The 23134-nt window shown below is 38.6% G+C and overlaps 4 protein-coding genes across 9 annotated transcripts; 2 read left to right on the forward strand and 2 right to left on the reverse strand.

Annotated features, from left to right (window-relative positions):
- Nucleotides 1-3800: 3800 nt before the first annotated feature.
- Nucleotides 3801-9233, forward strand: LOC116212515 (squamosa promoter-binding-like protein 7). The gene is made up of 10 exons (XM_031547168.1): nucleotides 3801-4463; nucleotides 5771-5943; nucleotides 6062-6291; nucleotides 6376-6450; nucleotides 6556-6663; nucleotides 6795-6912; nucleotides 7112-7247; nucleotides 7549-7711; nucleotides 7902-8471; nucleotides 8565-9233. The coding sequence occupies exons 1-10, from the start codon at nucleotides 3883-3885 to the stop codon at nucleotides 8853-8855; spliced, it is 2445 nt and encodes an 814-aa protein (XP_031403028.1). The 5' UTR covers nucleotides 3801-3882; the 3' UTR covers nucleotides 8856-9233.
- A 496-nt stretch (nucleotides 9234-9729) lies between these two features.
- On the forward strand, nucleotides 9730-14567 carry LOC116214797 (LEC14B homolog). 3 transcript variants are annotated; one of them, XM_031550273.1, is made up of 10 exons: nucleotides 9730-9988; nucleotides 10908-11313; nucleotides 11416-11535; nucleotides 12058-12135; nucleotides 12243-12422; nucleotides 12592-12669; nucleotides 13065-13240; nucleotides 13557-13706; nucleotides 13892-13952; nucleotides 14153-14567. In XM_031550273.1, exons 2-10 carry the CDS (start codon nucleotides 10912-10914, stop codon nucleotides 14339-14341), a joined length of 1434 nt encoding a protein of 477 aa, XP_031406133.1. In that variant the 5' UTR covers nucleotides 9730-9988; nucleotides 10908-10911; the 3' UTR covers nucleotides 14342-14567. The 3 variants fall into 3 exon arrangements, with proteins under 3 accessions (XP_031406133.1, XP_031406124.1, XP_031406143.1); XM_031550264.1 differs by having other exon boundaries at nucleotides 9733-10226; XM_031550283.1 differs by lacking the exon at nucleotides 9730-9988 and adding an exon at nucleotides 10328-10346.
- A 175-nt stretch (nucleotides 14568-14742) lies between these two features.
- On the reverse strand, nucleotides 14743-16839 carry LOC116214814 (histidine-containing phosphotransfer protein 1). The gene is made up of 6 exons (XM_031550293.1): nucleotides 16592-16839; nucleotides 16345-16475; nucleotides 15960-16028; nucleotides 15693-15764; nucleotides 15350-15422; nucleotides 14743-15041 (listed from the first exon to the last, which is right to left on the reverse strand). Exons 1-6 carry the CDS (start codon nucleotides 16649-16651, stop codon nucleotides 14979-14981), a joined length of 468 nt encoding a protein of 155 aa, XP_031406153.1. The 5' UTR covers nucleotides 16652-16839; the 3' UTR covers nucleotides 14743-14978.
- Nucleotides 16840-18640: 1801 nt separating this feature from the next.
- On the reverse strand, nucleotides 18641-21369 carry LOC116193236 (uncharacterized protein At4g15545-like). Of its 4 annotated transcripts, none has more exons than XM_031522042.1 (9): nucleotides 20994-21369; nucleotides 20833-20901; nucleotides 20497-20553; nucleotides 20315-20354; nucleotides 19922-20014; nucleotides 19542-19805; nucleotides 19347-19389; nucleotides 18983-19061; nucleotides 18641-18903 (listed from the first exon to the last, which is right to left on the reverse strand). In XM_031522042.1, exons 1-9 carry the CDS (start codon nucleotides 21270-21272, stop codon nucleotides 18811-18813), a joined length of 1017 nt encoding a protein of 338 aa, XP_031377902.1. In that variant the 5' UTR covers nucleotides 21273-21369; the 3' UTR covers nucleotides 18641-18810. The 4 variants fall into 4 exon arrangements, with proteins under 4 accessions (XP_031377902.1, XP_031377900.1, XP_031377905.1 ...); XM_031522040.1 differs by having other exon boundaries at nucleotides 19922-20017; nucleotides 20994-21368; XM_031522045.1 differs by having other exon boundaries at nucleotides 19542-19802; nucleotides 20994-21367.
- Nucleotides 21370-23134: the final 1765 nt, after the last annotated feature.

Here is a 23134-nt window from a genome sequence, read left to right on the forward strand (position 1 = left end):
TTTTCGTTCATGATACATTCCGCAAGCGACCGATATAATTGAGTATTGATATATGCTGCATCATTGTGCGAGGAAAAGCAAGATTGATTTCTCTAATTTTTAAATGGTATTGGATCAACTACCTCACCAAATATTTTGTGTTGTGGCTAGTCTCCTAGGAATATGAAAGGCACATCAATCATGCCTCCCTGATAGTATCGATTTCTTGCGAGAGAATATATAAGTCAATGTGAAGTTCAATAATTAAACTGAAATGTCACTATCGATGGTTGTGAGTATTCTAACCAAAAGTATTCTTAATGATCAAATTCTATCTATACATTGACAAAAGAAGGTTGTTTTCTCAAAGCATATATTGAAGAGGAAATGGGCATCAAGAACATGGGAAACTAAACCGAGAACAGAATGAAGAGACCGGATTTAGCACAATAATTAGAAACTATTAAGTGAATAAAAAAAAGATAGAAAATATTAAGTAGTTGTCACTCTCCGAAAGTGATGTATGAACTATTTTATATCAACATAACGTAAATTTCAACACAAACGAGATTTATAACCTCAAAACTATAATCTGCCAGATGCTTTGGAATACATCTTAATCATATAATATTTTTATGGGCAATGAAATTAGCATATGTTGGACCAAAGGATAGGCAAATTCCAAAATTCTCCCGCCTTACTAACACACATACATGTGTACATATATATATATATTGCAATTATAAAAACAACCAACAACAAATATCACACTTTTGCGCAATGGCATTATTTATTTATTTATTTGTCCCTTAATTTGTCCTAGGACCAAAAGGGGGCAATTAAAATGATAAAAATTATTTTTTTCTATGGAAATGATAGAAATTTATATTTCATTATAATTAGTAAAATGAACATGCCATGATAGTAAATGCGTGGTTGGCAAGCACTTTTATATAATTAAGTTCGCTGCCTTATTTTTTTTCATATATAGTTGTGAAATATGACCTAAAAGATTTTGAGTTAATCACGTATAAAAAGACACGACCTTCGCTGTTTCCAATTCTAGCATGACCTTTCGTAAATAGCATATAAATATACGACATTTTGTTTTAGTCTCAGATTTAGCAGGATCTTTACTTGAATTCACAATTCTAGCACGACCTTTTAAAACTAAAACATGAAGGCACAATCTTTCTTTATAGTCTCAAATATAGCACAACATTTCGTTTTAGTCTCAAATGTAGCATGATAAGTGAACCTCATGTATTTTTATTTATTTTAATGGTGTACTAGATTTGAAACTAAAACAAAAGGTTATGCTAAATTTGAGACTAAAGCGAAACGTTATGCATTTTTGTACTATTTTCAAAAAATCGTGCTAGAATTAAAAATTCAAGTAAATATCGTGTTGGATTTGAGACTAAAACGAAAAAATCATGCATTTATATACTATTTTCAAAATGTCGTGTTAGAATTGAGAATTCGAGAAAATGTTATGTGACCTTATTCTTTTTTCGATTTTGAGGGCAGCAACAAGATCATAAACGTGTGAGAGCATATGCCCATCGGGATACAGCAATTTTTTCTTCCCACCATGGTCATAAAATTAATATCGAAAAAGAAATTATAATTCTTTTAGCTTATCTTAGTCTTTACTATTTTTGTTTTCCTGAATGACTAAGCTTCCATTTGGTTTTGGAGTGAAAAATATTTTTACTATGCTCCACTTTATTTTTTCTTCAATTTAACAATATAATAATTATTTTTTTCTCTTTTTAAATTTTTTTTATAGTAACTACAATTCAATTCAATTCAATTTTCAATAATAAATTCTCTTAATTATCAATTACTTTTTTCACAATTCAAATCATTACCTTTTTATCTTCTCCCTCAATCCCATTAGTACAACCCCACTTAAATATATATAAATACTTTTTCACCAACATACTTATTTGTCTTTTACTTATTTTAATGAAAATAAAATAAAATTTTAAAATTTAATTATATTGTCGAACGGACCTTAAATCTAATATAAATGAAAGGAAAGCTATTCATGTTTTTTCAACCCGTTCTTCTGGAAAATATATATTTTAAGGATAATTCTCTTATACTTTTTTTTCCCCTGATAAGAGTATGAGACTCTAAGTTGCCTTTCCTCATACTCCTTTTTTTTTACTATAAAATAAAGGCAGGCCCATATATTTCCCTTTGAAGTCAACGAGCAAGCAACTGCTACCTGCCCTTTTCCTTTTCTTCAAAGCAAATATCACTTCACAGAAGATTCCCACCATGTAATTATCACCAACTCCACCTTTCTTGTAATGCAAAAAATTGATTATCGTTTCAAACCAAAAGAAAAAAAGAAAAAGAGTATAGTAAGTAAATGAACTTGAAATGAAAGAAAATGTCTATTATAATTTCAGGTTTTGCATCTACTAATTATGATAGAATATAAGAAAGTGTTATTTTGATGAATAAGAAAGTGTTCACTCCAAAAGAGAGATAAATGTTGGGAATTATAATCTCACATGGAAAAAATAAAAAGAATAACACGAATTTATATGAAACTTGAGTACCAACACTTATTAACTTAAGTTTTTAAGTGGATATGGACATATGTTCGTCTATGCCCAATAGAAATTTAATATGATATCAAAATAGGTTACGTTTCCGCGTACCTACAAGGGTTTACACTACGCCGACCCAATATCAAAAGTAGCTAAAAGAGCATCTCATGTTTGTTCCCCTTCGCCCGAGCACGGAAGATGAGTCCAGCTCGAAATCAATAGTTGATGGCAGGTGTTTAAGAGCACGTAATAACGTGTAGGCAGAAATAGACCACACGTTGCATATGAGGGCGGGTGCTGGGAATTATAATCCCACATGGAAAAAATGAAAAAATAACCATGAATTTATTTGAGGTTTGTGTACAAATACTTATTAACTTGATCTTTTAAATGAATATGAGTTTAAGTTCGTATAAAGTCAATGAAAATTTAATAATAGAGGATTCGAACATAAACAATGTTCAATCCATTTAGATGTCTCTATTGCATGCCAACTATTGCCGTAATGTGCAAACTTATTTATGCATCATATTTGAAATGTTTTATAGTTAAATTTGGATATAGTTCATGCTATTTTCAGCCATTATTGACCGACTGATATGGAAAATGTAGAATTGATTGTTTCCTAAGAAGTTACATTGTAGTTTCCGCACAAATTTTTCTATTGGACTATTTAAAAATTGCTTTTCATAAGCACCTTGCTTGCAAGAAATCATGTTTTTGTGCACTCCATTCATGCGGTATCGAGACAAAATTTGCACAAATCTCATGCCATTTCCGTTAATATTCCCTATCCAAATCCAAAGTAATCGAATGGGTGTTTTTAAGAGCAATCAGCAAGCACATAAAACTAAATGGTATGTTTAGTGCATCATATCATTGAGCATATACTAAAAGCGACATTTCTCGACTTATCGCAAGTAGATATGTTCCGTCCCGTCCCATCTGACAACTCTCGCATCTTGTAAACTAATCATTTTCGACTAGAAATAAAGCATTGGAAAAATTTGTTTATAAGGTTTTCTTTTCACGTGTTATTATTATCATATTGAAGAAAGGCTCAATTTGCAACGTGTGTTCCGGAATAAAGCGACTTTTTTTTTTTTCATGTGAACAATATACTAATTGTAATTTATTTTCTACAGAACAATTATTTGACGAAATATCCAAATCCCAAGAAAAAGAAAAAAGAAAAGAAGAAGAAGAAGAAGACGACGAAGTTAGTGAGAGAAAGTAGAGAGAGAAAGAGATCCAACAAACCATCACCAGCTCATAGCAGTTAGGTGAACCTCTTTTTCTCCTCGTTAGACCTTTCTTTCTCCCCACCCCAACATCAATGGACCATGCTAAAACCTCACTTCCTCCGCCGTCGCCGTCCCTCCACCTCCCATCTCCGGCGATGGACGGCCACCCCTCGATCCCCATCGACGACCCCAACTCCTCCGTCTGGGACTTCGCTGACCTCCTCGACTTCACCGAAGACGCCGACATCTTTCCCGATCCCTGGGACACCACCGTCGATGGCAGTCCCCCTGCGACAGCCGCCCCTCTCGCCGACCCCGACCCCGACCCCGACCCTCTCCCTCCCCATCCCCCTCCCCCGGCCGACACTGGGGCCGCCCGGACCCGGAAGCGGGACCCTCGACTCGTCTGCTCCAACTTCCTCGCTGGCATCGTCCCCTGCGCCTGCCCCGAGATCGATGAGAAGCTCGAGGAGGAGGGTCTTCCCGGGAAGAAGCGGACGCGGACCCAGCGCTCTGGGTCGGGCGTGGCTCGCTGCCAGGTTCTGGGCTGCGAGGCGGACATCAGCGAGCTCAAGGGCTACCACCGAAGGCACAGGGTCTGCCTCCGCTGTGCCCACGCCACCTCCGTGGTCTTGGACGGAGAGAGCAAGCGGTACTGTCAACAGTGCGGCAAGTAAGCAATCCCCTCTTTTTTCGTAATAGCTCAAAGCCATCAATTTGCTTCGGAAAATCGGATTTTCTGGGTTCCGACCATCAATTTCGGATTCCAGTGCATTTCCGATTCAGATTGAGTCGACATGACTGCTGAGCTTATGCTGAAATTTCTTTGCTTTATCATTCTCCTTCCACGAAAAAATGAAATGACTGAGTTTGAAGATTGGAATTAATAAGGTTTCCCTTATTAGTTGGCTTATTGAATGGAATAATTCTGTGGCTTCATTTATTTTCTCGTTTAAGAGGCACTTGAGAGAGAAGGGTCTGCTTTTTCTGCTGAATTGAGAAGGGTCTGCTTTAGTCTTGGTAAAAATGCATCCTTTTAACATTGTTACCTGTCTCAAGTCGTATTAACAAATTGAGTCACTTCCGGAGTTTTTCGGTGGAGTTATTGGGTAGTTTTATGGCATCTGCTGGTGGACCTACTGTGTCATTCTGCAGGATCAGTTCACGGTTAGTGCTGTGGGAACCTTGATGGTAGTGGAACAGTTATTTCTTTTTCTTCCGATGAGTATATTGGAAGAGTTGATCGGCAGAGAGAAAAGGAAAATGTGTGGCAGTCAATTACCTGAAGAGAGAAAAGTAATAATTTGAGAGATACAGATGTCACCTCTCCGGATGTCACGGTCTTAGAAAAGCTAGCCGGCGGGAGTTTCGTGCACTTTAGAATCGCCGAACATTACTGTTACTGAATGGCTTAACATGGACTTTAACCCGTTTTGATATTGTTGGGAATTTTAACTGCTAAAGGAGCTGACATTGAGCTTTTTAAATCAGTGACATTGGTGTAGCCTCCTCATGACTCAATCTAATGTTGCAGCTTGAACCAACCACCAAAAACTAAACAAGTCGGGCTTTCATACTATATGTCATGCATTAGCTGTAGATCAAGTTGACGATGTGCTGGTGGTAGTCAATTTGTGTCATTAAGTATCTGAATGCGCTCCGCTTATATAGTGGCATCTTGATAGGGCACAAGGTTGGTTGATTTGTACTATCAATTTACACGTGGAAGGATTCATAGACATTTACATCTCTGTGGACTCTAACTGAAGAGCAACAGATGACAGGTTTCATTCTATAATAGTGCTGTTTAGGAATTCTAATTCCTTCAATGCAGAGGTCAGTAAATCATTGCTGTAGTCCTGTGGTTCAGTGCTTTGGTTAGAGTTCTTGACAAGTATACTTTTTATAAATGAGGGTCAAATGCATTGTTATGGAAAAGATGTGAGAATATCTGTCTGAAAATGTACCTTTGAAGTGCAGGTTCCACATCTTGTCTGATTTTGATGAAGGTAAACGAAGTTGTCGGAGGAAATTAGAGCGCCACAATAACAGGCGGCGGAGGAAGCCTGTTAATTCTGACAATGCTGTAGGAAAGGATTTCCAACAGGAAGTAAACGCTGAGGATGTTCCATGTGAAGATGAAGACGGGAAAGGTTTGAGCCATGATTTGTGTAAACTGCCTTGTTTTTTATGAGAAGCAGTAAGCTTACACCGTGGGCTTCTTATTCTTATAATATCAGAAAAAAACTAATGAAATTGTTTATGGAACAGATATCTTGGGCTCGAGGAGCCAGTTAGGTGAAAAGGAACCTTCATTAGAGCCTGAAGATGGACAAGTATCTCCCCCCTGTTCTGCTCCTGAGTTGCAGATAGTTAATTATACAGATAGTGTAGTATCAGTTGTAGCTTCTCGAGATACCCAAGTCCGCGGTACAAAAGAAAATACCAAACAATCACTTTCTCCATCATATTGTGACAATAGGAGTACTTACTCATCCGTGGTGCGTTTCAGCTGGATTTTCAGTCGATTTGATCCGTCTCTTTTAGTGGTCATATACTAATTTCATAATATTGTCTGCAAATAGTGTCCCACAGGTCGAATATCATTTAAGCTGTACGATTGGAACCCAGCAGAGTTCCCAAGGCGTCTTCGCCTCCAAGTAATTAGAGATTATTATGGCAGTTTAGTATTTAGTAGTGTATGTTGCGATTCTTGCTTTCAGTGACTGGAAAATTATTAACGCTGGGATTGAATCTATTGTCAGGTATTCCAGTGGTTATCTAGTATGCCTGTTGAATTGGAAGGTTATATCCGTCCAGGATGTACAATCTTGACTATGTTCATTGCAATGCCCAAGATTATGTGGGTTAAGGTGATCATTCTCGTGATGTGATAATTAACCTGTAGGCTGAGCCGGATTTTCCCTCATTTAGAAGTTTACAAGAGATCTCTCTCTTCTTCATGTTTTGGATCAATACCTCTATTCACTTGTGCTCTAAGCAGTTATCTGAAGATCCAGTATCAAGCATACGTGATTTTGTTGTTCGACATGGAAGCGTACTACCTGCAAGGAGCACCTTCTTTGTATATCTAAACAACATGATATTTTGTGTTCTAAAGGGTAATGTTGATTTTATTTTCCTTGGTATTTTCCATTCGGGGTTCTGCTCATTTTCATCTTGTTATTAGGTTGCTCCTTTATTTGACCACATGTGATTAGGTTTAATCTCGCTCTTATTCTTGGTTTCACTTGCCGAAGTTTGTAGAGGGTTGAAGAATGATTGATATGTTTGATCCTACGAGCTTCTTCTCTTATTTAGGTGGGTCTTCAGTGGTGAAAGTTAAGGTGGACGATCGAGCCCCAAAACTTCATTATGTTTATCCTTTGTGCTTCGAGGTGGGCACTCCTGTGGAGTTTGTTGCTTGTGGAAGTAATTTGCTACAGTCCAAGTTCCGGTACATGCTTTATTGAAATATTCCATTTGTCTGGTATATTAGTTTGATTATTTAGATGGTTTATTTGACTAAATCTTTGTTGTTTCAGTTTGTTGAAAATTTTACTTTTTTCTCAATCTTTTTCAATGGTTTTGACTTTATATGTTCTAACATTGAGAAGACCAAAGAAATCGTATTTTGGATTCTGAAACCAAAATCAGCTGTCTAAGCTCATGGGATTTACTACATTATATAGACAAACTATTTCAAATGGAAACTTAACTTTTACAGAGTATCTTAAGCGATATTACTTTGCTTGCAGGTTTCTCATATCTTTCAGTGGCAAATATCTGGCTTGTGAATCCAGTCTTGTATCTCCAAATTATGGATCTGGAGAGGGCAATGACTGTAAACATGACCGTCAGTTCTATAATATTCACATTCCTCACACTCAACCCAATCTCTTTGGTCCTGCATTTGTTGAGGTGAGTATTTGGATTATCTTTTGGCTCATTTGTATTTCACGATCCTTGATAGTTAGCTTTTACTCTAGCAAGTGTACCTGATGAAACATTTACCATTTATAAAATAAGGGGGAAAAAAAAGGTCCCTGATGAATACGGGTTTTCAACTAATTGCTCAGATCAGTTTGTTTCTCATAAATCTATTTTACAGGTCGAAAATGAGTCAGGGTTATCAAACTTCATCCCTGTTCTTTTTGGTGACAAAGAAGTTTGTTCAGAGATGAGAAAAATACAGCAGAGCGTCGAGGGGTCTTTCTCAACAAGGGATTCAGATTTTCCAGGCGCTAGCTCTTCATGCGAGTCCTTTATTCCAGGACAAACAGCGATTTCTGAATTTCTCGTGGACATTGGTTGGTTGCTAAAGGAACCTCCATCGGAGAACCTTCACTCTGCTTTATCAGCATCACAGATCCAAAGGCTCATTTGTGTACTAAATTTCCTGATAGAGAATGAATCGACTGTTATCCTAGAGAAAATTTTGTTGATCTTGCGAAAGCTAATGGAGGAATTTGAAGTTAACAGTGGAAGTGGAGACTCGTGTAATGCCGAAATTGATGCCTTAAGGATAAGAATGGACTATGCACAGGATTTTCTCTTTCAGAAACTTCAGAGAATCGGGGTTCCACCACTGTGCTCAGGGTTCTCGGCTCTCAAAGAGGATTCCAATACTCAAAGGTCCTCTCTCAAGAATGAGGTTCCGGCCGTTCAAGATGCTGATCAGGCAAGGATTTCTCTACCACACTTAAGCAGTTAAATATATGTCAACGTTGCGGGCAATGTATTAATGAATATGATCGTTGAGCTTAAATTTCAGGACATGGAGATTGGAGAGAATAAAAACCAGGGACCATTGACGACCCTGACTTTTACCGATAAAGCTGAGGTCGTTCCACTCTTGGATTTCGAGGGGTCCGAGCGTGGCACCCTTCTCAAGAGAAACCCATCGAGACAGATTTTCTCCCCGTTGTTGCTGAGATCTCGGCCGTCTCTGTACATAGTTACCACAGCAGCTGTCTGTTTTGGAGTCTGTGCAGTCCTCCTCCACCCGCACAAGGTTGGGGAATTTGCAGTGTACGTTCATCGGCGCCTCTTCGATGCACCATAGACAAACCGACTTGGTCCTCCTCTTGTTATTCATCAAGAAGAAAAATGATCCTCAATAGTGGTCCTCTTCTTCGTGTATATATAGATGGCTCGAAGCTCAGGGTTATGCCCCCAATAGGCTGATGGAAGATATGCAGGCTTTAGTTTCCTGGTTAAATTTTTGGTAGGCTTTTTAGTTACATCTTCCTGGTCCAGACCCTTTAGCTCACTTGTGAAAGAATAATGTTTCGGTTTCGATTCTCAATGTACTTTGATGTCCATTTTTTTGGTGTGCGAGGGACAAACATGACGCGAGACAGCTGCCAACATACTAGACATGGAAATTGTTAGCTTTGTTATGTTATACCATGTAGATCCGATCATGCCGATCTTTCGGGCACATACTCGGTTTGTTTCTGGGTCGGCAACTATCGTAAAATGTGAAAAACTAACTGGGTTCGATCAATACAGCTGCAGGAGCTAATAACAAGTTAAATTTATCAAGAATCTCTTAAACAGTCGTACCTCATGAAGATATTACACCGTCGATTAAAATAAGGATATTAACAAATCAATTTTAACTTTACTTTTTTAATTATATTTCATTTAACTCTATATATCTTCAATTCAATAACACAATCATTTTTTTTCAACAAATCATTACTTTCTTTTAATTATTCATTATTTTTTTTTTTATAATTCAACGATATAATCATTACTTTTTCTTAATTATTTATTACTTTTTCACATTTTTTCTTATAATTTAACAACACAACCATTACAATCCAATTAAAATCAAATCTCAATTCAACTTAACTTTAAAATCAAATATACCATAGAACATCGGATCTCAAGCGATCGGGAACATCGTGTTTGCTAGGCCTTACCACACCTGATCATTGCCTGTATCCAACTCGGCGAGCCAAAGAATCAGGCCACGTAGCGTCTCACCGGTCCTGTGGCTGCCGCGAAAATTACATGAACGGTCATATGGGCAGACCCGCGCGTGATTTGCTCGATTCATCTTCAGCCGCGTGTCACCTTCGCCGCCACTTGAGGAGACTCGGACCGCCGCTGTAAGTAGTAGAGGGACCTTTGAGCAGCTCCCGATCTTCTCTGACGACAACAGGACAGCCCCACCCTCCCCCTCCCCCAGTGAGCCTCCGACTGACGAGCTTCCTTACCTCACGCTGAGCTAACTCATCTCTTCATAGATTCATCTCTATATAAATAAATATTTATATATCTATACAAACATATCAAGAACGCCTACCCAGATAGGAAAAGGACCCTTTTACGTTTTCTTATGGGTGGTTCTTCCCCAATCATTAGCAGCGAATCGCATCGTTAAGAGGATCAAGTTCTTGTTGGCTTTTGCCTTGTCTGCTTGTGTGTAAGTAAAATTCGTGGATTACGAGATGGTCTTTTTGTATACGTTCTTTTGGGGGGTCAAGGTTTCGATGTTGAAGTTGGTTTTGTGTGGTACTGCGCTGCGTTTAAGGTTTCTGCTGCAGTGAGTGGTCGCAGTAAATTCGAGAAGGAATTGAGATCTTTTTTCCACTCCCCATGTTGTGGTGTAAAATCCTGATTTCAATTCACGGATGAACTTCTCGTTCTGATTCTTGAATGGATCTTTTTATTTTTAAGTGTAAAATTCTTTTTATTTTTTTAATTTATTTTTCCAATTTTTTTGGTTGAATAGGAAGAGGGCTTTGACACCTATATCATGATCTTCTTGTCTTTCTAGGGTTCAGTTTGATTTGGTCGTGTTTGGACGATTGAGATGATGAAATGGTTTCACAGCTTGTCACATTTTTAGATCGTTAGGACTTTGAAGCTTGTTGCCAATGTTCAGTTTTCAGTTTGCCCCTATGTCATGGTGATAGAGTACATTCGAGTTACCGGATTTGATCTTCTTCATTCCTCTGCCGGATTTTCAACGTCAAAATTGATATTGATTGCAGCCACTCGGATTTCACGTTTTACCTTCATTTTAAACTTGCTGTTGATCGAATTTTAATAAGGTAATTAATTGATAATTGATTGATTGTGTATATGGTGTGTTGATGCACAGATAGATGTGGGTTTACCGATCAATGGTTAGGCGTGCAAAGAATAAGGACAGTTGTGAGGACGAGAATTCTGGCAATGAATCTCAGCGAACCCAAGAATCAGGTGCAGGTTCTTGTTACCTGGATGATGATCTTGCCCACTTGACGAAACTGAGATCAGGGCCTCATGAGCATTTGAGTAGGGCTATTGGAGGCAGAAAGTTGAAACTGCCCGTATCCCCTGTCACAATGTTGGCTGCCCGCGAAAGTAACTTCTCGGGCCGAGGGAGGTTCTCTACTTCAGACAGTTGTCACATGTTAAGCCGATTCTTGCCTACACATGGCCCCACGAAGTTGGACGAGATTAGGTCCCGCACTTATGTTTCTCAGTTCTCAGCGGATGGCTCTCTTTTTGTTGCTGGGTTTCAGGTATTCTTCCCATTTGTTGTGATCTTTGTCAGCTTTGAAGTAGAAGAAGCAGCAGTTTTCAGCTCGGGCAATGCTTATTTGATTACTTTTATCTCGTACCAGCGGAGCCAGATAAGGGTATACAATGTGGAGAAGGACTGGAAAGTTCAGAAGGACATTATGGCCAAAAGTTTGAGATGGACAATTACTGATACTTGCCTTTCTCCAGATCAACGTTTCCTTGTAAGGTCATTCGAGCCATAGAGATTATTACACAATTTTGTGTGTTGTCTCATAATCTTCGATCTGCCAATAGTATTTGCTCTTCTTGTCACCTAGTAGACTAGAGAAATTCTTCAATCCAAAACATTTTTTCAGGATTTTAGTAATGCCGTACAGAAGCTTATGTGCTCCATTAAGCTTGAGTAAACTTTTGAAAAATTTACAGACGATTAGTTTATGTCTTCCTCTTCTGAATGAATATCAAGAGTTGTTACTGTATCATAATACTGTATAAGGTTTGCTTGTAGGAATATTATGCTATTTTCTCTAGCCTCGTCTTTCATGTGTAGTTTGGGCTTTTACTACTACATTTCTCATGATGCATGGCTTCTTGCTGGCAACTTTCTTAATCTATTACGTAACAGGATATATATTTTGCAGGTATATTCTAGTATGGGCTTTTACTACTACATTTCTAATGATGCATGGCTTCTTGCTGGCAACTTTCTTAATCTATAAGGTAACAGGATATATATTTTGCAGGTATATTCTAGTATGTCACCCCTTGTCCACATAGTAAATATCCAATCTGCTACAACAGAGTCCCTCGCAAACATTACGGTATCTGCTGCGGTTACTCTCAGTTCACTTAATTGATTCACTGCGGTTATTCATTTATTTTTCCTTATGCACTGGTTAAAATTTTTCGGCTGAACTTATCTGTGCAGGAAATTCATGATGGGTTAAACTTTTCAGTTGATGACAATGATGATGAGGATGAAATCTCCATTTTCTCGGTGAAGTTCTCAACCGATGGACGGGAACTAGTTGCTGCTAGTGGAGACGGTTCAATTTATGTTTATGATCTCGGAGCCAATAAGCTCAACATTCGAATCACAGCACATTTGGTACTAAAATCTTCTGTCACAATTAGACTTGGGTTCTTTGCCTTCTGACTCAGAATGTTCTCTATTGATTTGTTTTATCATAGGTTTATTTTTTCTCCTAATGCCTCTTTAGTTTATGTCTGTTTAAATCATATTTATAACTGTCTAATCTTCTTGTGTCATTTTGCAGTCAGATGTTAATACAGTATGCTTTGCAGACGAAAGTGGGAATCTCATTTACTCTGGCAGTGATGACAAACTTTGTAAGGTAAATGCCTCTTTTCGAGCATCAAATTGCTTAGTTTGATTTATCTCGAATGTCATACGAGCAGGTGTCAACGAAGCTTGGCATGGTTTTTGGAAGCTGTATCGACACCACTTTCTAATGTCATAAATTAGGCTATTTTTCGGTAGTTCAGGGGGAAAGGATATTCAGCATGTCACTATAGGATAGAAACTCTAGAAGATTGTGTTGTTTTGTTCGGTCTCTGAACTTATAACTAGCAAAGTAAGTACTGCTGAATTTCTCCCCAGGTGAAATTGATGTTCCACCTTTCTGCTAATTTAGTTTTAGTTTTTTTTTTGTTTGTTACTGTTTAATGCCCCCCCTTTTTTTTTTCAAAATCAAATTATAGTTACAAATGAAGGGCCATTGTTCCTTAGGTTTGGGATAGGCGGTGCTTGGTTAGTCGGGGGCAAGCTGCGGGAGTCCTCACCGGCCATCTGGAAGGCATTACATATATCGACAGTCGTGGAGATGGGCGCTATTTTATTTCGAATGGGAAAGATCAGACTACTAAACTTTGGGATATACGAAAGATGACCTCTAATGCATCACCGTATGCTAGTGTTCCTTCCTTCTTCTCTCTCTCTCTCTCTCTCTCTCTCTCTCTCTCACGTTTCATCAAATAGCTGGTGATTAATCACCAAAGCTGGTCAGCTATTCAAGTATCGAATTTCAATTTTAGGTAATCATACTGTGTTCAGTGATATAGATATAATGGCGAGGCCTAGACTTACTTGGGTCCATGGGCCCAGGGCTAGTGTCTAATTGGGGGGCCCCCTCATCAGAGAAGGAAAAGATGAGAGAAAATGTGGAGGATATAGTTGGATTTTAATATTTAAATAAATTTCTACTGTTTGGTGCACCCACAGGCAGCATGAGAGCGATTGGGACTATAGGTGGATGGAATATCCACAGAAGGCAAGAAAGTTGAAGCATGCTAATGATCTCTCATTGGCCACCTACAAAGGCCATTCGGTGTTGTGCACCCTGATCCGTTGTTACTTCTCCCCTATATATAGGTACTATAGCCTACTCTACTCTTAAATGACAATCTCAAAATCACCGACTCAGTATTACATATTACAACTGGAATACCAGTCTGTCACTAGTGATGATGCTTGGTTTGGCTATCTGGATTCTCAAGTTCTGGGGAAAAAGCTAAATTTTCGTGGGAATTCTGCTGAGTTATCTTCGGTTTTTGCAGCACTGCTCAGAAGTATATCTACACTGGATCTAGCGATTGTTCGGTTTACATATATGATCTGGTATGTGCTACTCACCTTTATAATCATAAGAATTAGGTTGCTCATAATAGGTAGTAAAAGGAATGTGCCTAAAAAAAGTGGGTCCTGTAGGGACTGCAGAGAAGATAGAACTGGTGACACCTCTAAGATTTCTAGAAACCAACCTCTATGATGTTATGTCTTGTAGCCAGATGTAGCAATCTTTTTCTAAATGATTTCAGGTGAGTGGGGCTCGGGTAGCGATGCTAGACTATCACGATGCACCTGTGAGGGACTGCAGCTGGCACCCCATCTACCCAATGCTTGTTAGCTCCTCATGGGATGGTGTGATAGCAAGATGGGACTTTCCTGGGGATGGACTGCAGCCTCTCCCAAAACCGAAAAGGAACCATCGGAGGATTATTTATTGAGGTTGTTGGAGTACGGTTTACGATGAAGGCCAAATTCTTTTGAAAACCTTTTGGTTGTCCATAGCAACTTTTTTGCCAATGAAGAAATATAGGTGCTCAGGATCTTATCATATGTAGATGTAATGTAACTCTGTCTATTTTGATTGGTATGTACGTACATATACAAGCACATATGTTAATGTCTGCTGAAGGTTCTTGGATTTCTATATAGTGCGTAATTATCCTATGACGCTTCCAGTTGGAAATTCTCAGTCGGGATTCAGAGTATTTGTGACTCCAAGAGTGATCATACCAGTGTCGCAGAACAAAAATGATCTGCCAAGCCCAATACGGGTTCCACCGGAGTACATAACTGCATTTGATAGAATTAATCATTCATTATCTTTAACTGACCCAGTACGAGAGAAGCACCATGTCATAAGTTCAGCAGTTAGAACATCAAAGAGTAAAGTTCATGGCAGTTGGAACAACTGACGTCAGTACAGTTCATGGCAGTCGGAACATTTTATGATTTACAACATCCTCAGGGAAAAAATTCTCCATGTCCTTTTCGATATTGAAACACATTAGATCCGTTTATCGGATAGCTCCGAAGAGATAAAGATTTTATGTGTCCCGTGTGCAAAGATTTTTGGTATCAGAAGCTGTTGAATTCTACTGCTGGAATGGACCCGCCGGCAGCCACAACTTGCTGTTCCAGCTGCAGCAAATCAATGGAACAACAGTAAGATAACACAACAAAAGTACTGATTGAGATTCTTAAGATTCCGTCGAGCAACCGTCTCACACGCTGCCCTGAGTTTAATGAACCATTAACAGCAACATGTTTTTCCCATGAAACTACGACCACATGATTTGCAAGTGAATTGTGGGGAAGGTCGGACTCGGTGATTCATGTGCATGCTCAAAAAACAAGGGGCTATTTCAAAACTTCCCGCAAACTACAGGAGTTAAACTGAGATCAACCCAGAAAAAGTATGTGAAGATTAACAAGAAATAAAAACTCACTCTGTAAAGAGTTTCAAGCCTGGTTTTCACAAGGTAATACTCTTGTTTAACCTGCTGCAGACATCTCACGCACCTGCCCAACAAAAACAAACCGATGAACGTTCTTTCGATTTCCCGTAAAAACGAAAGTCGGGAATGGTGCAATTCATGATATTCCACTTATCAAACAGATATAGAAGGGTGACAGGTCAGCACGAGACGATCTAGGTGAGGATCAGTGATGTAGGGAATTATATGAATTTCGTCATCTCAAGAAAGCTTTGTTAGTTGATGTTTGACATTATACTCATCTGTTACAAAGAGAGAAGTAGCTAGATGAGAGTTTGGGTCGAGAAGAACTCACCCTTCGGCATTCTGTTCCTCGCAGAAAGTTCGGAATACTATGCACGTGTTTTTTACTCTCTGTGCCCCTATGCTGCCAAAGAAAAAAAAAATGAAATTGATACGGTAAGACATACTTGTGTATATACTCACAGTTTCCATTGTTTAGTCCTCATTTAAACAGGCCACCTATGAGTTTGGCAACTTGTCGCGAGAGCTCGATTCGCTCCCATGTAACAAACAACTGCTAGAGTGGCCTCTCGAAGAAGAAAGACTATCTTTTTCGTACCTCGAGCTGCTGCCCTTCAACTGATGAACGTACGAATCAACCTTTCTGAAGTCCACAATTTGCTGATCCCTGAAAGAAACCACCATCAACAAGTAAATAAACCACAGCTCACAAAGCAGTCGCGTTCCTGTAAGCAAGGTGAAGTGTTGGCAACGTTGATTGTTCTTGACGTTTACTATAATAATTCTGCATGAATCCTACCGGACCCCGAAGGGTCCTATGATATCTCTAGCATGAGAACTTATCCTACTCGACGAAATAAACACAAACCCACGTGGCACTGCTAGAATCTAACTGTTTTTAATCTTATGCAGTTTCTCGATCCAACTACATTAGATTATCACCGAGATATACGAATGAAAGAGAGAGCGAGAAGAAGAGTTACAGAGCAGAGGTGAGATCGTTGAGCAGCTTCTGGGAATCCTCGAAGAAGAGGGAGACAACCTCTCGCACGAATTCAGGGTTGCTATCATCCTGCAGCTGTTGAAGCTGCAGAAACTGAGCATCCAATAACCCCTACATATTCAACAAGGCCAAACCAGAAAACATCGTCAAACATCAACTCACAAGGAACATAAGACGCACAGTTTTAAGGTTCTGATCTTTTTGATGAAGCAATGATACCAACCGACCTCCATGAAGAGGGACTTGGTATAGTCCTCCAACCTCCTCTGCATCAGAGCCACCTCCATTACTGCTCTGTGTGTCTGTGCCCACAGCACAAAACAGAGGACCTCTTCCCAATTATGGTGAAGGGTATGAAAATCTTGTAAAGGAGGGTGAAAGTGATCTGACGGAATTTATAATTTGGGTGGGCAAAGAATGACAAAGATCCCAAATTTTGTGCTCAGTTGATTGCATTGTGAGATTCTTCGTTTTCCTTATTTAAATGAAAAAGGCATGATGGTTAGATTAAGCCAGATCGTTTCACATAATTTCCATTTTATGTACCAAACATCGCTAGAACTTATATACATATAATAGACAGAACATCTTTTTGTTTATATAATTTCCAAAGACGGTGCGTTGCCATCAAATATAGCATAATACAATGACGCATACTCTCACCTGATAACCATGAGATTCTAGGTTCAATACTTGAAAAAAAAAAATGTGTCCTCAGTCCTGTGAATGTGTGTACGTTTTGGAACTCGAGATCATGCGGATCGACACGGCGAATAATAATCGAAGAAAGATGATCACAGTGTAGGTCTAATCTTCTTCCTTTTGGCTTTGGCTGGTTCATTTATTTATTCATTTCATTTGGGGAGTATTAGCTATTAAACTATGTATGGCGACTCAATATCTTCATTAGTTTATGTTGTGGCGCCCGAGGGATCCACATGGTGTACACTTAGAAGAAAGGCATGCCCATCGTCATTAATTTAATAGTCTGCATGTTCATGCATTCATCCCCCTCACCGGCCAGCCATTAGTTTATTCTGCAGATGCCCAATTAACAGTTAATCAGAGCTGGCTTCGCATATAGTAGTAAGTGTGTGTTGAAACATATATAAATTCATAAAAAAAATATAAAAACGTAAAAAGAGATGATAAAATCTTGTATGTTACGCTTCAAAATGATGTGGCGAATCCAATAATATTTACAGTATTTGATTGCGTTATTAGCACTAGTCTATCTATTTGTTCTGATCTGATTGGTATTTTTTTATACGACACAGCGAGGTAGGATCACTCAAAAATCTCTCGTTGCTAATGATTGGTCTCATAACTATAAGTTACAATAAATAATTTATACTTGTATACATTAATAAATTAATTTTCTTCCTCCTTAATTTGGCTATTATTACAAATTGCACCATTGTATAGGTAAACATACATAATACTTTTTTCCTTTTTGGACAAAAAGGGTTGTGCCAATGGCTGGGATTCTGTTTTCATTCAAGGCAAAACAGTACATCCTATTTTGCGGATTTGGTCGGTTTTTACCCTCTTTTTTTCCTTTTATGTATTATTCTCCTTTTGTCTGTTGTCTGTTGTATTTTTTTTTTTTGAGTGGACATTGTAAACGTGGAGAGAGAATCCTTATCTCATCTTTTATTTTATTCAACTTATATTTACTTATAGTAATATACGGTGCGTTTCGTTTTAGAGTTAAAATAACTTTGATTTTGATCGTGAAAAATGATAAAATGTTGCGTAGTGTCTTGAGTTAAAGTTAAAATTTTTGACTTGAAAAATATATATTTTTATTGTGTAGTAGGTTGAATTATAGTTAAAATTTTTTTGATTTTAACCTTGAAAATAATCTGGGATAAAGTTTTCATTTTTTGTGCGTTTTCCATTTTTCAAGATTATGTGAACGGTCGTTATTCTTCTCTCCTACTATTGCGGTCTTAGTCCCACAATGTCTGCATATATTCCATGCAGATCACAACTTTCTGTCACGTCGACCGAATTGAGTGATTCTTATCACCACGCGAGACATGACAGACTTATTATTCTATTGTGCATAGTCCTTAAGCCGGACTGCCCCACCCCAGTCCCCAGTTTGGAACTAGACCCGTAATTGCTTGGGTTCATACGAAAGACTGCAAAATACGAGTAAACAGATCATATCAGTCGGTCCGGCGGTCTAAACAATCAATATTTTGTAGAGGGGAACTGTATATGATGCCATTTCCAGAGTTTGAGAGTAAAAATCATGGGACTTATCAGACTTTGGCACAACATAAGAGTGACTGAATAATTTATTAAACCTTTGTAATTATTCATTGATTTACAGCAAATTAAAAAAAAAATGTGAGAATCTAAATCCGAGCTAAGTGACTAGGCGTGGGAACAAATATGGCACTAACATACACCGAAGTTGAAGTGCTTTCAGCAGATTTCAATGGACATTGCGAGTGATCAGCCCCTCGAATATCACATAGAGGTCCTTGTTCTCTGCCCCGAAGATCTCCTCGGCCTTCCTCAGTGTTTCCTGTGGCACGGAACCGGAATGAATTTTTCTGGCATCAGAGAGAAAAAGATGGTGAGAGAGTGAGGGAGAGTTTACATACCTCTCTTGTTTGCTTGTGGGAATTCAATTCCTTGACATTTACTAAAAATGCGCCAAACTGTTCGTACGACAAACGGCTCCTGAGATCACAGAAGAGCTGGGCTTAAAACAGGATGATCATCAATAATTTAGGTAGCCATTCAATAGAACCTACCCCAAATTGGCTTGCTTTAAATCAACTACAAATCAGCCTTTTACCAAAGAGAGCAAAAAACGGACAGATTACAATGAGGACAATTTCATGAAGATTTGAGTTAGCATGTCTTAGAACTCATGTTCTGTCGTGCTATGAATTTCTTGCAGGAACAATCACCCAGTTTTGATGATTCAATGATTCCTTTTGGACAGATTATCACAAGAATTACCTTACTTGTCGGAAGAATTCTTTCCCATCAACACGAGTTCTTGCTGTAACAATCAAAAGCAACAATACCAATGAGATTTTGGAATTTACAACAGTTTGCATTTATTAATTCAAATTAATAATTTGAACAATCAAAACCAACAATGCCAATGAGATTTTGGAAGTTACAATAATTTGCATTTATTCATTTGCTTACTAGGGTGCGACCCTGTCTCGGACCCAGACGTGGAACCATAGGGGCTTTGTGGCACAGAAGAGAACATGGAAGACCGGTCATCAAACATGCCCCGTGAGGTAGAGAATGACATGGCATGCCGTCTAGGGGATGCCGGCTTGGACACTTTTGTCGGAGAAGCGGTAGCAGAGTAACTTGGAGGTGAACCGGGAGGAGTGAGCCGAGGAGTGCTTGTTTGAGAAGCTAACAAGAGTCCATGTGTCAGCCCAGGCCTCTGACGAGCTGCTACAGATAGACAAAAATATCAAAAAGGAAAACCATCCATTGCGATAAAAATGTAAATATTATACATTCAATATATTTAAAAGGATATACTAAAAAATAGGAAATTAGAAGCATACTTTCCGTAGCACGATCCTCGGCTAGTGAGTTTCCAGCCTCAGCAGCATGACTCTGGATGGAAGAAGATCTTGATGGAGGCAATGAAGAATCGTCTTCTGAGATAAATTGGACAATTCCAATATCACTTACTAGTCCGTCATGAAATGCTTTCTAAAAATTGTCAGTTTTGTTTTTGCACAAGACTGGGAATATCGTCCAAAACCGGACCCATAGTACTACTATAGATGATGTCTCCACTTATATATATCCGAAATAAGTAGTTCTAAATTTTGGCATTCTATTTAGGGAAATGAAAATCTACCAACACCTCATTTGACATATTCATAGCGATACAGAAGAGGAACCGAGATATTAAGAAACACAAGTTATATAAAGAACAAGTAAATTCGTACCACTCGGTGTTGGCTTAGCAATGACCTGCAGAGGTTTAGCCTGCAAAAAGACCAGAAAAGACGGTCAAATAGGATTAATGCATCATCATAGTCATCCAACAAGGAAACGTTCTGTCCCCTTCAAAGTCCCTGCGAACAACAACAGGAAGGGCAAATGCCTAGGGAATTGCAAACTGACTTACCGGAGTTTCTTCATCCTCTTGAAGTGATTGCATAAGAGTCTTTTTGAATATCTCCAACTGTAATACAAACAGAGACATTTTCGATTAACCGAGATAAAACTCAACCGAAAACAGATTCTTCCGCGTAACAATTTACTCGCTTTGGAGCCGGACTCGCATCATAAACTCATCAGCATCCACAAAAATCGACAATGCAAGGCACAGATTGCAATCAAACATACACATGCACAACTGACTCTACTGCTTCTCCAGTCAACGCGAAACATTAGCTCGAAGCAACCAAAAATCAGTCAAACGCTCCAATTCTGATCAAACCTCGTACTGTTTCAAGCTTACCTTGGAGACATCTCTGTTCAGCTTCTTCACAGTGTTGGAGAGTGACTGGTTCTCGGTCAACAGCTTCTCCTGCAACACACATCAGACAGAAACGGAGTCAACGAACACCGCCGCCGGTCACTAGGGGCTGGCAGAGTATAGGGGAAGAAAGGGGGCGGAACCTTTTCCTGCTCGGCTCTGGCGAGCTTGTCGAGGGCGTCGGCGAGGGAGGCGTCGAGGGACTCGACCTGGGACTGGAGGTCGGAGATGAGGGCGTCCTTGTCGGAGAGCTCGGCCCGGAGGTCGGCGGACTCGGACTCGAGGGCGGAGACACGTGTCGACAGGGCGATGGAGGTGATCTTGCGGGCCACATCGAGCTGCTCGTACGGATCCGACGGCAGCACTTCCAGCACCTCCTCGGGAAGATCGAAGGTCGATGCACCCGATTCCTTCGCCAGCATTATTTTTCCCCTGCTTTTTTTTTCTTTTTTTTAATTAACTTTCTCCACCGCTTTTTCCTCCTACTACGTATTGGCTCGATGATTATCACTTTTTGTCCTTATTTTTTATTTATTTAATTCATTTTTTTTTGGGTAAAATATATATATATATATTTTTTATGTTTGGAATATGTGGTTGCTCGACTTGCTGTTGTGGATAAAGATTTGGCAATATTTGGGTGCAGGGGCATTAAGGGGCAAAATTTGTGGTTCCTAAGCATGGAAAGGAATATAAGATAGGGATTGACAATAGAGAGAATTTACAAAATTATATAAATTCATTATTTAGAAGGGAAAAAAAAAAAGAAAATCCAAATATATACGAGAGGATGAAATTATTATGACCATGTGGATGGTTTTCCATCTCATGTTCCACCCCCACGGGATGGGGGGTCACGGACAAGTTTGCGGGATCAAGTTTTAGTTCCGGAGATGATCATTAAGGAAGAAAGTAATTTCGAGTCATAGTGGCTCAAACATTCACATTAGAACTAAATTGTGATAGTTCCATCTATTTTGATAAACTCGTTTTATTTTATTATGAAACATTCGAGAATGACCCATCAATCATAATTAATTTTAGAATGGTTATAAAGTACGTGAGCAAGAGCACACAAAGCTGGGCCCAAATTTCTCCACTCTCAACAATTAAACCCATTTGATTTTAGAATCAATTTTTAAAATTTTAACTCTAACTTTAACTCTACCCACTACACATTAAAAGTCAACAACAAAATTATTATTATTTTTATTTTCTTCAATTTTTTTAATCATTCAATTCAATTTTTAATACTAAATTCTATCAACTATTCATTATTTTTTCACACTTTTTCTCATAATTCAACAACATAATCATTACAACCCAATTAAAATAAAAACTCAACTCAACTTAACTCAAAAATCAAACGTCTTTAATTATTAAGGTGAACGCACCACGGCAAAGGTATTTTCTTTAATTTCTCAAAAGAAGGGGAAAAATAAGGCTCCTTTTGTTAAAGTTGGGCTAGAAAAGAAGTCTCACCGTTTGCAATCCTGATGGGCCTCACAAGCCCATATACAGAATCCAATGTTGCTATCTTTCTCTCTCTATATCCCATAAGCCCGCCCAATAGGTTAGTACCCTTTTTTTTTTCCTTAGATATCGTAATTTTTAAATAAGCAAAAATTTTGTGGCCGTGGTACTCCTGTTTCCTTCTTATTTCTTTTGTCAATACATATTGTGATGTCCATACATATAATAAAATTGATTGATGTTTCGACAAGGTATTTGAAGCTGGATCACGTATTAGGGACCTCAATTTCTTTATTTCAGATTTTTGACCTTTTTGTGTTGGAGATTGATGATAGGGAAAAGATTGTGACATTAAAGAACAATGCTAGTCAGTCACATCTTGACATGTTATACTCTTATTTTCATTTATCAATCTCTTCAACCATTAGATCGATAAGAACTTATCTACTCGTGAAGGGTCCAAAACTCAAGAAATAAGTGATGTTAGAGCTTGTTCATGATGATCTTTGGCAGGGCCTGTCGAAACCCCCAAAATAAAATCGATTTCCCCAAAACTTGTAGTAAGAAAAGGGCGAGAGTCGAGTCATAATCTCAAAGGAGGCTAAGGGATTCTCTAAACCAATAAGCTAACAAAAGTAACAAAAGGGGAATTGTGATAATCAAGAAACTAAATTGCAGCAAAAATAATTTAAATGTGTAAGGGAGAGTGAGTAATCAATAATCGGAAGACGTATGACTTGAGTTCGAAAATCACCTAGCGAATTGTTGATCATAGAAGTATCGGAATGTAAATTTCAGCAGCTAAGACTAA

Source organism: Punica granatum, chromosome 1 (genome assembly GCF_007655135.1).
Source record: "Punica granatum isolate Tunisia-2019 chromosome 1, ASM765513v2, whole genome shotgun sequence".
NCBI lineage: Eukaryota > Viridiplantae > Streptophyta > Magnoliopsida > Myrtales > Lythraceae > Punica > Punica granatum.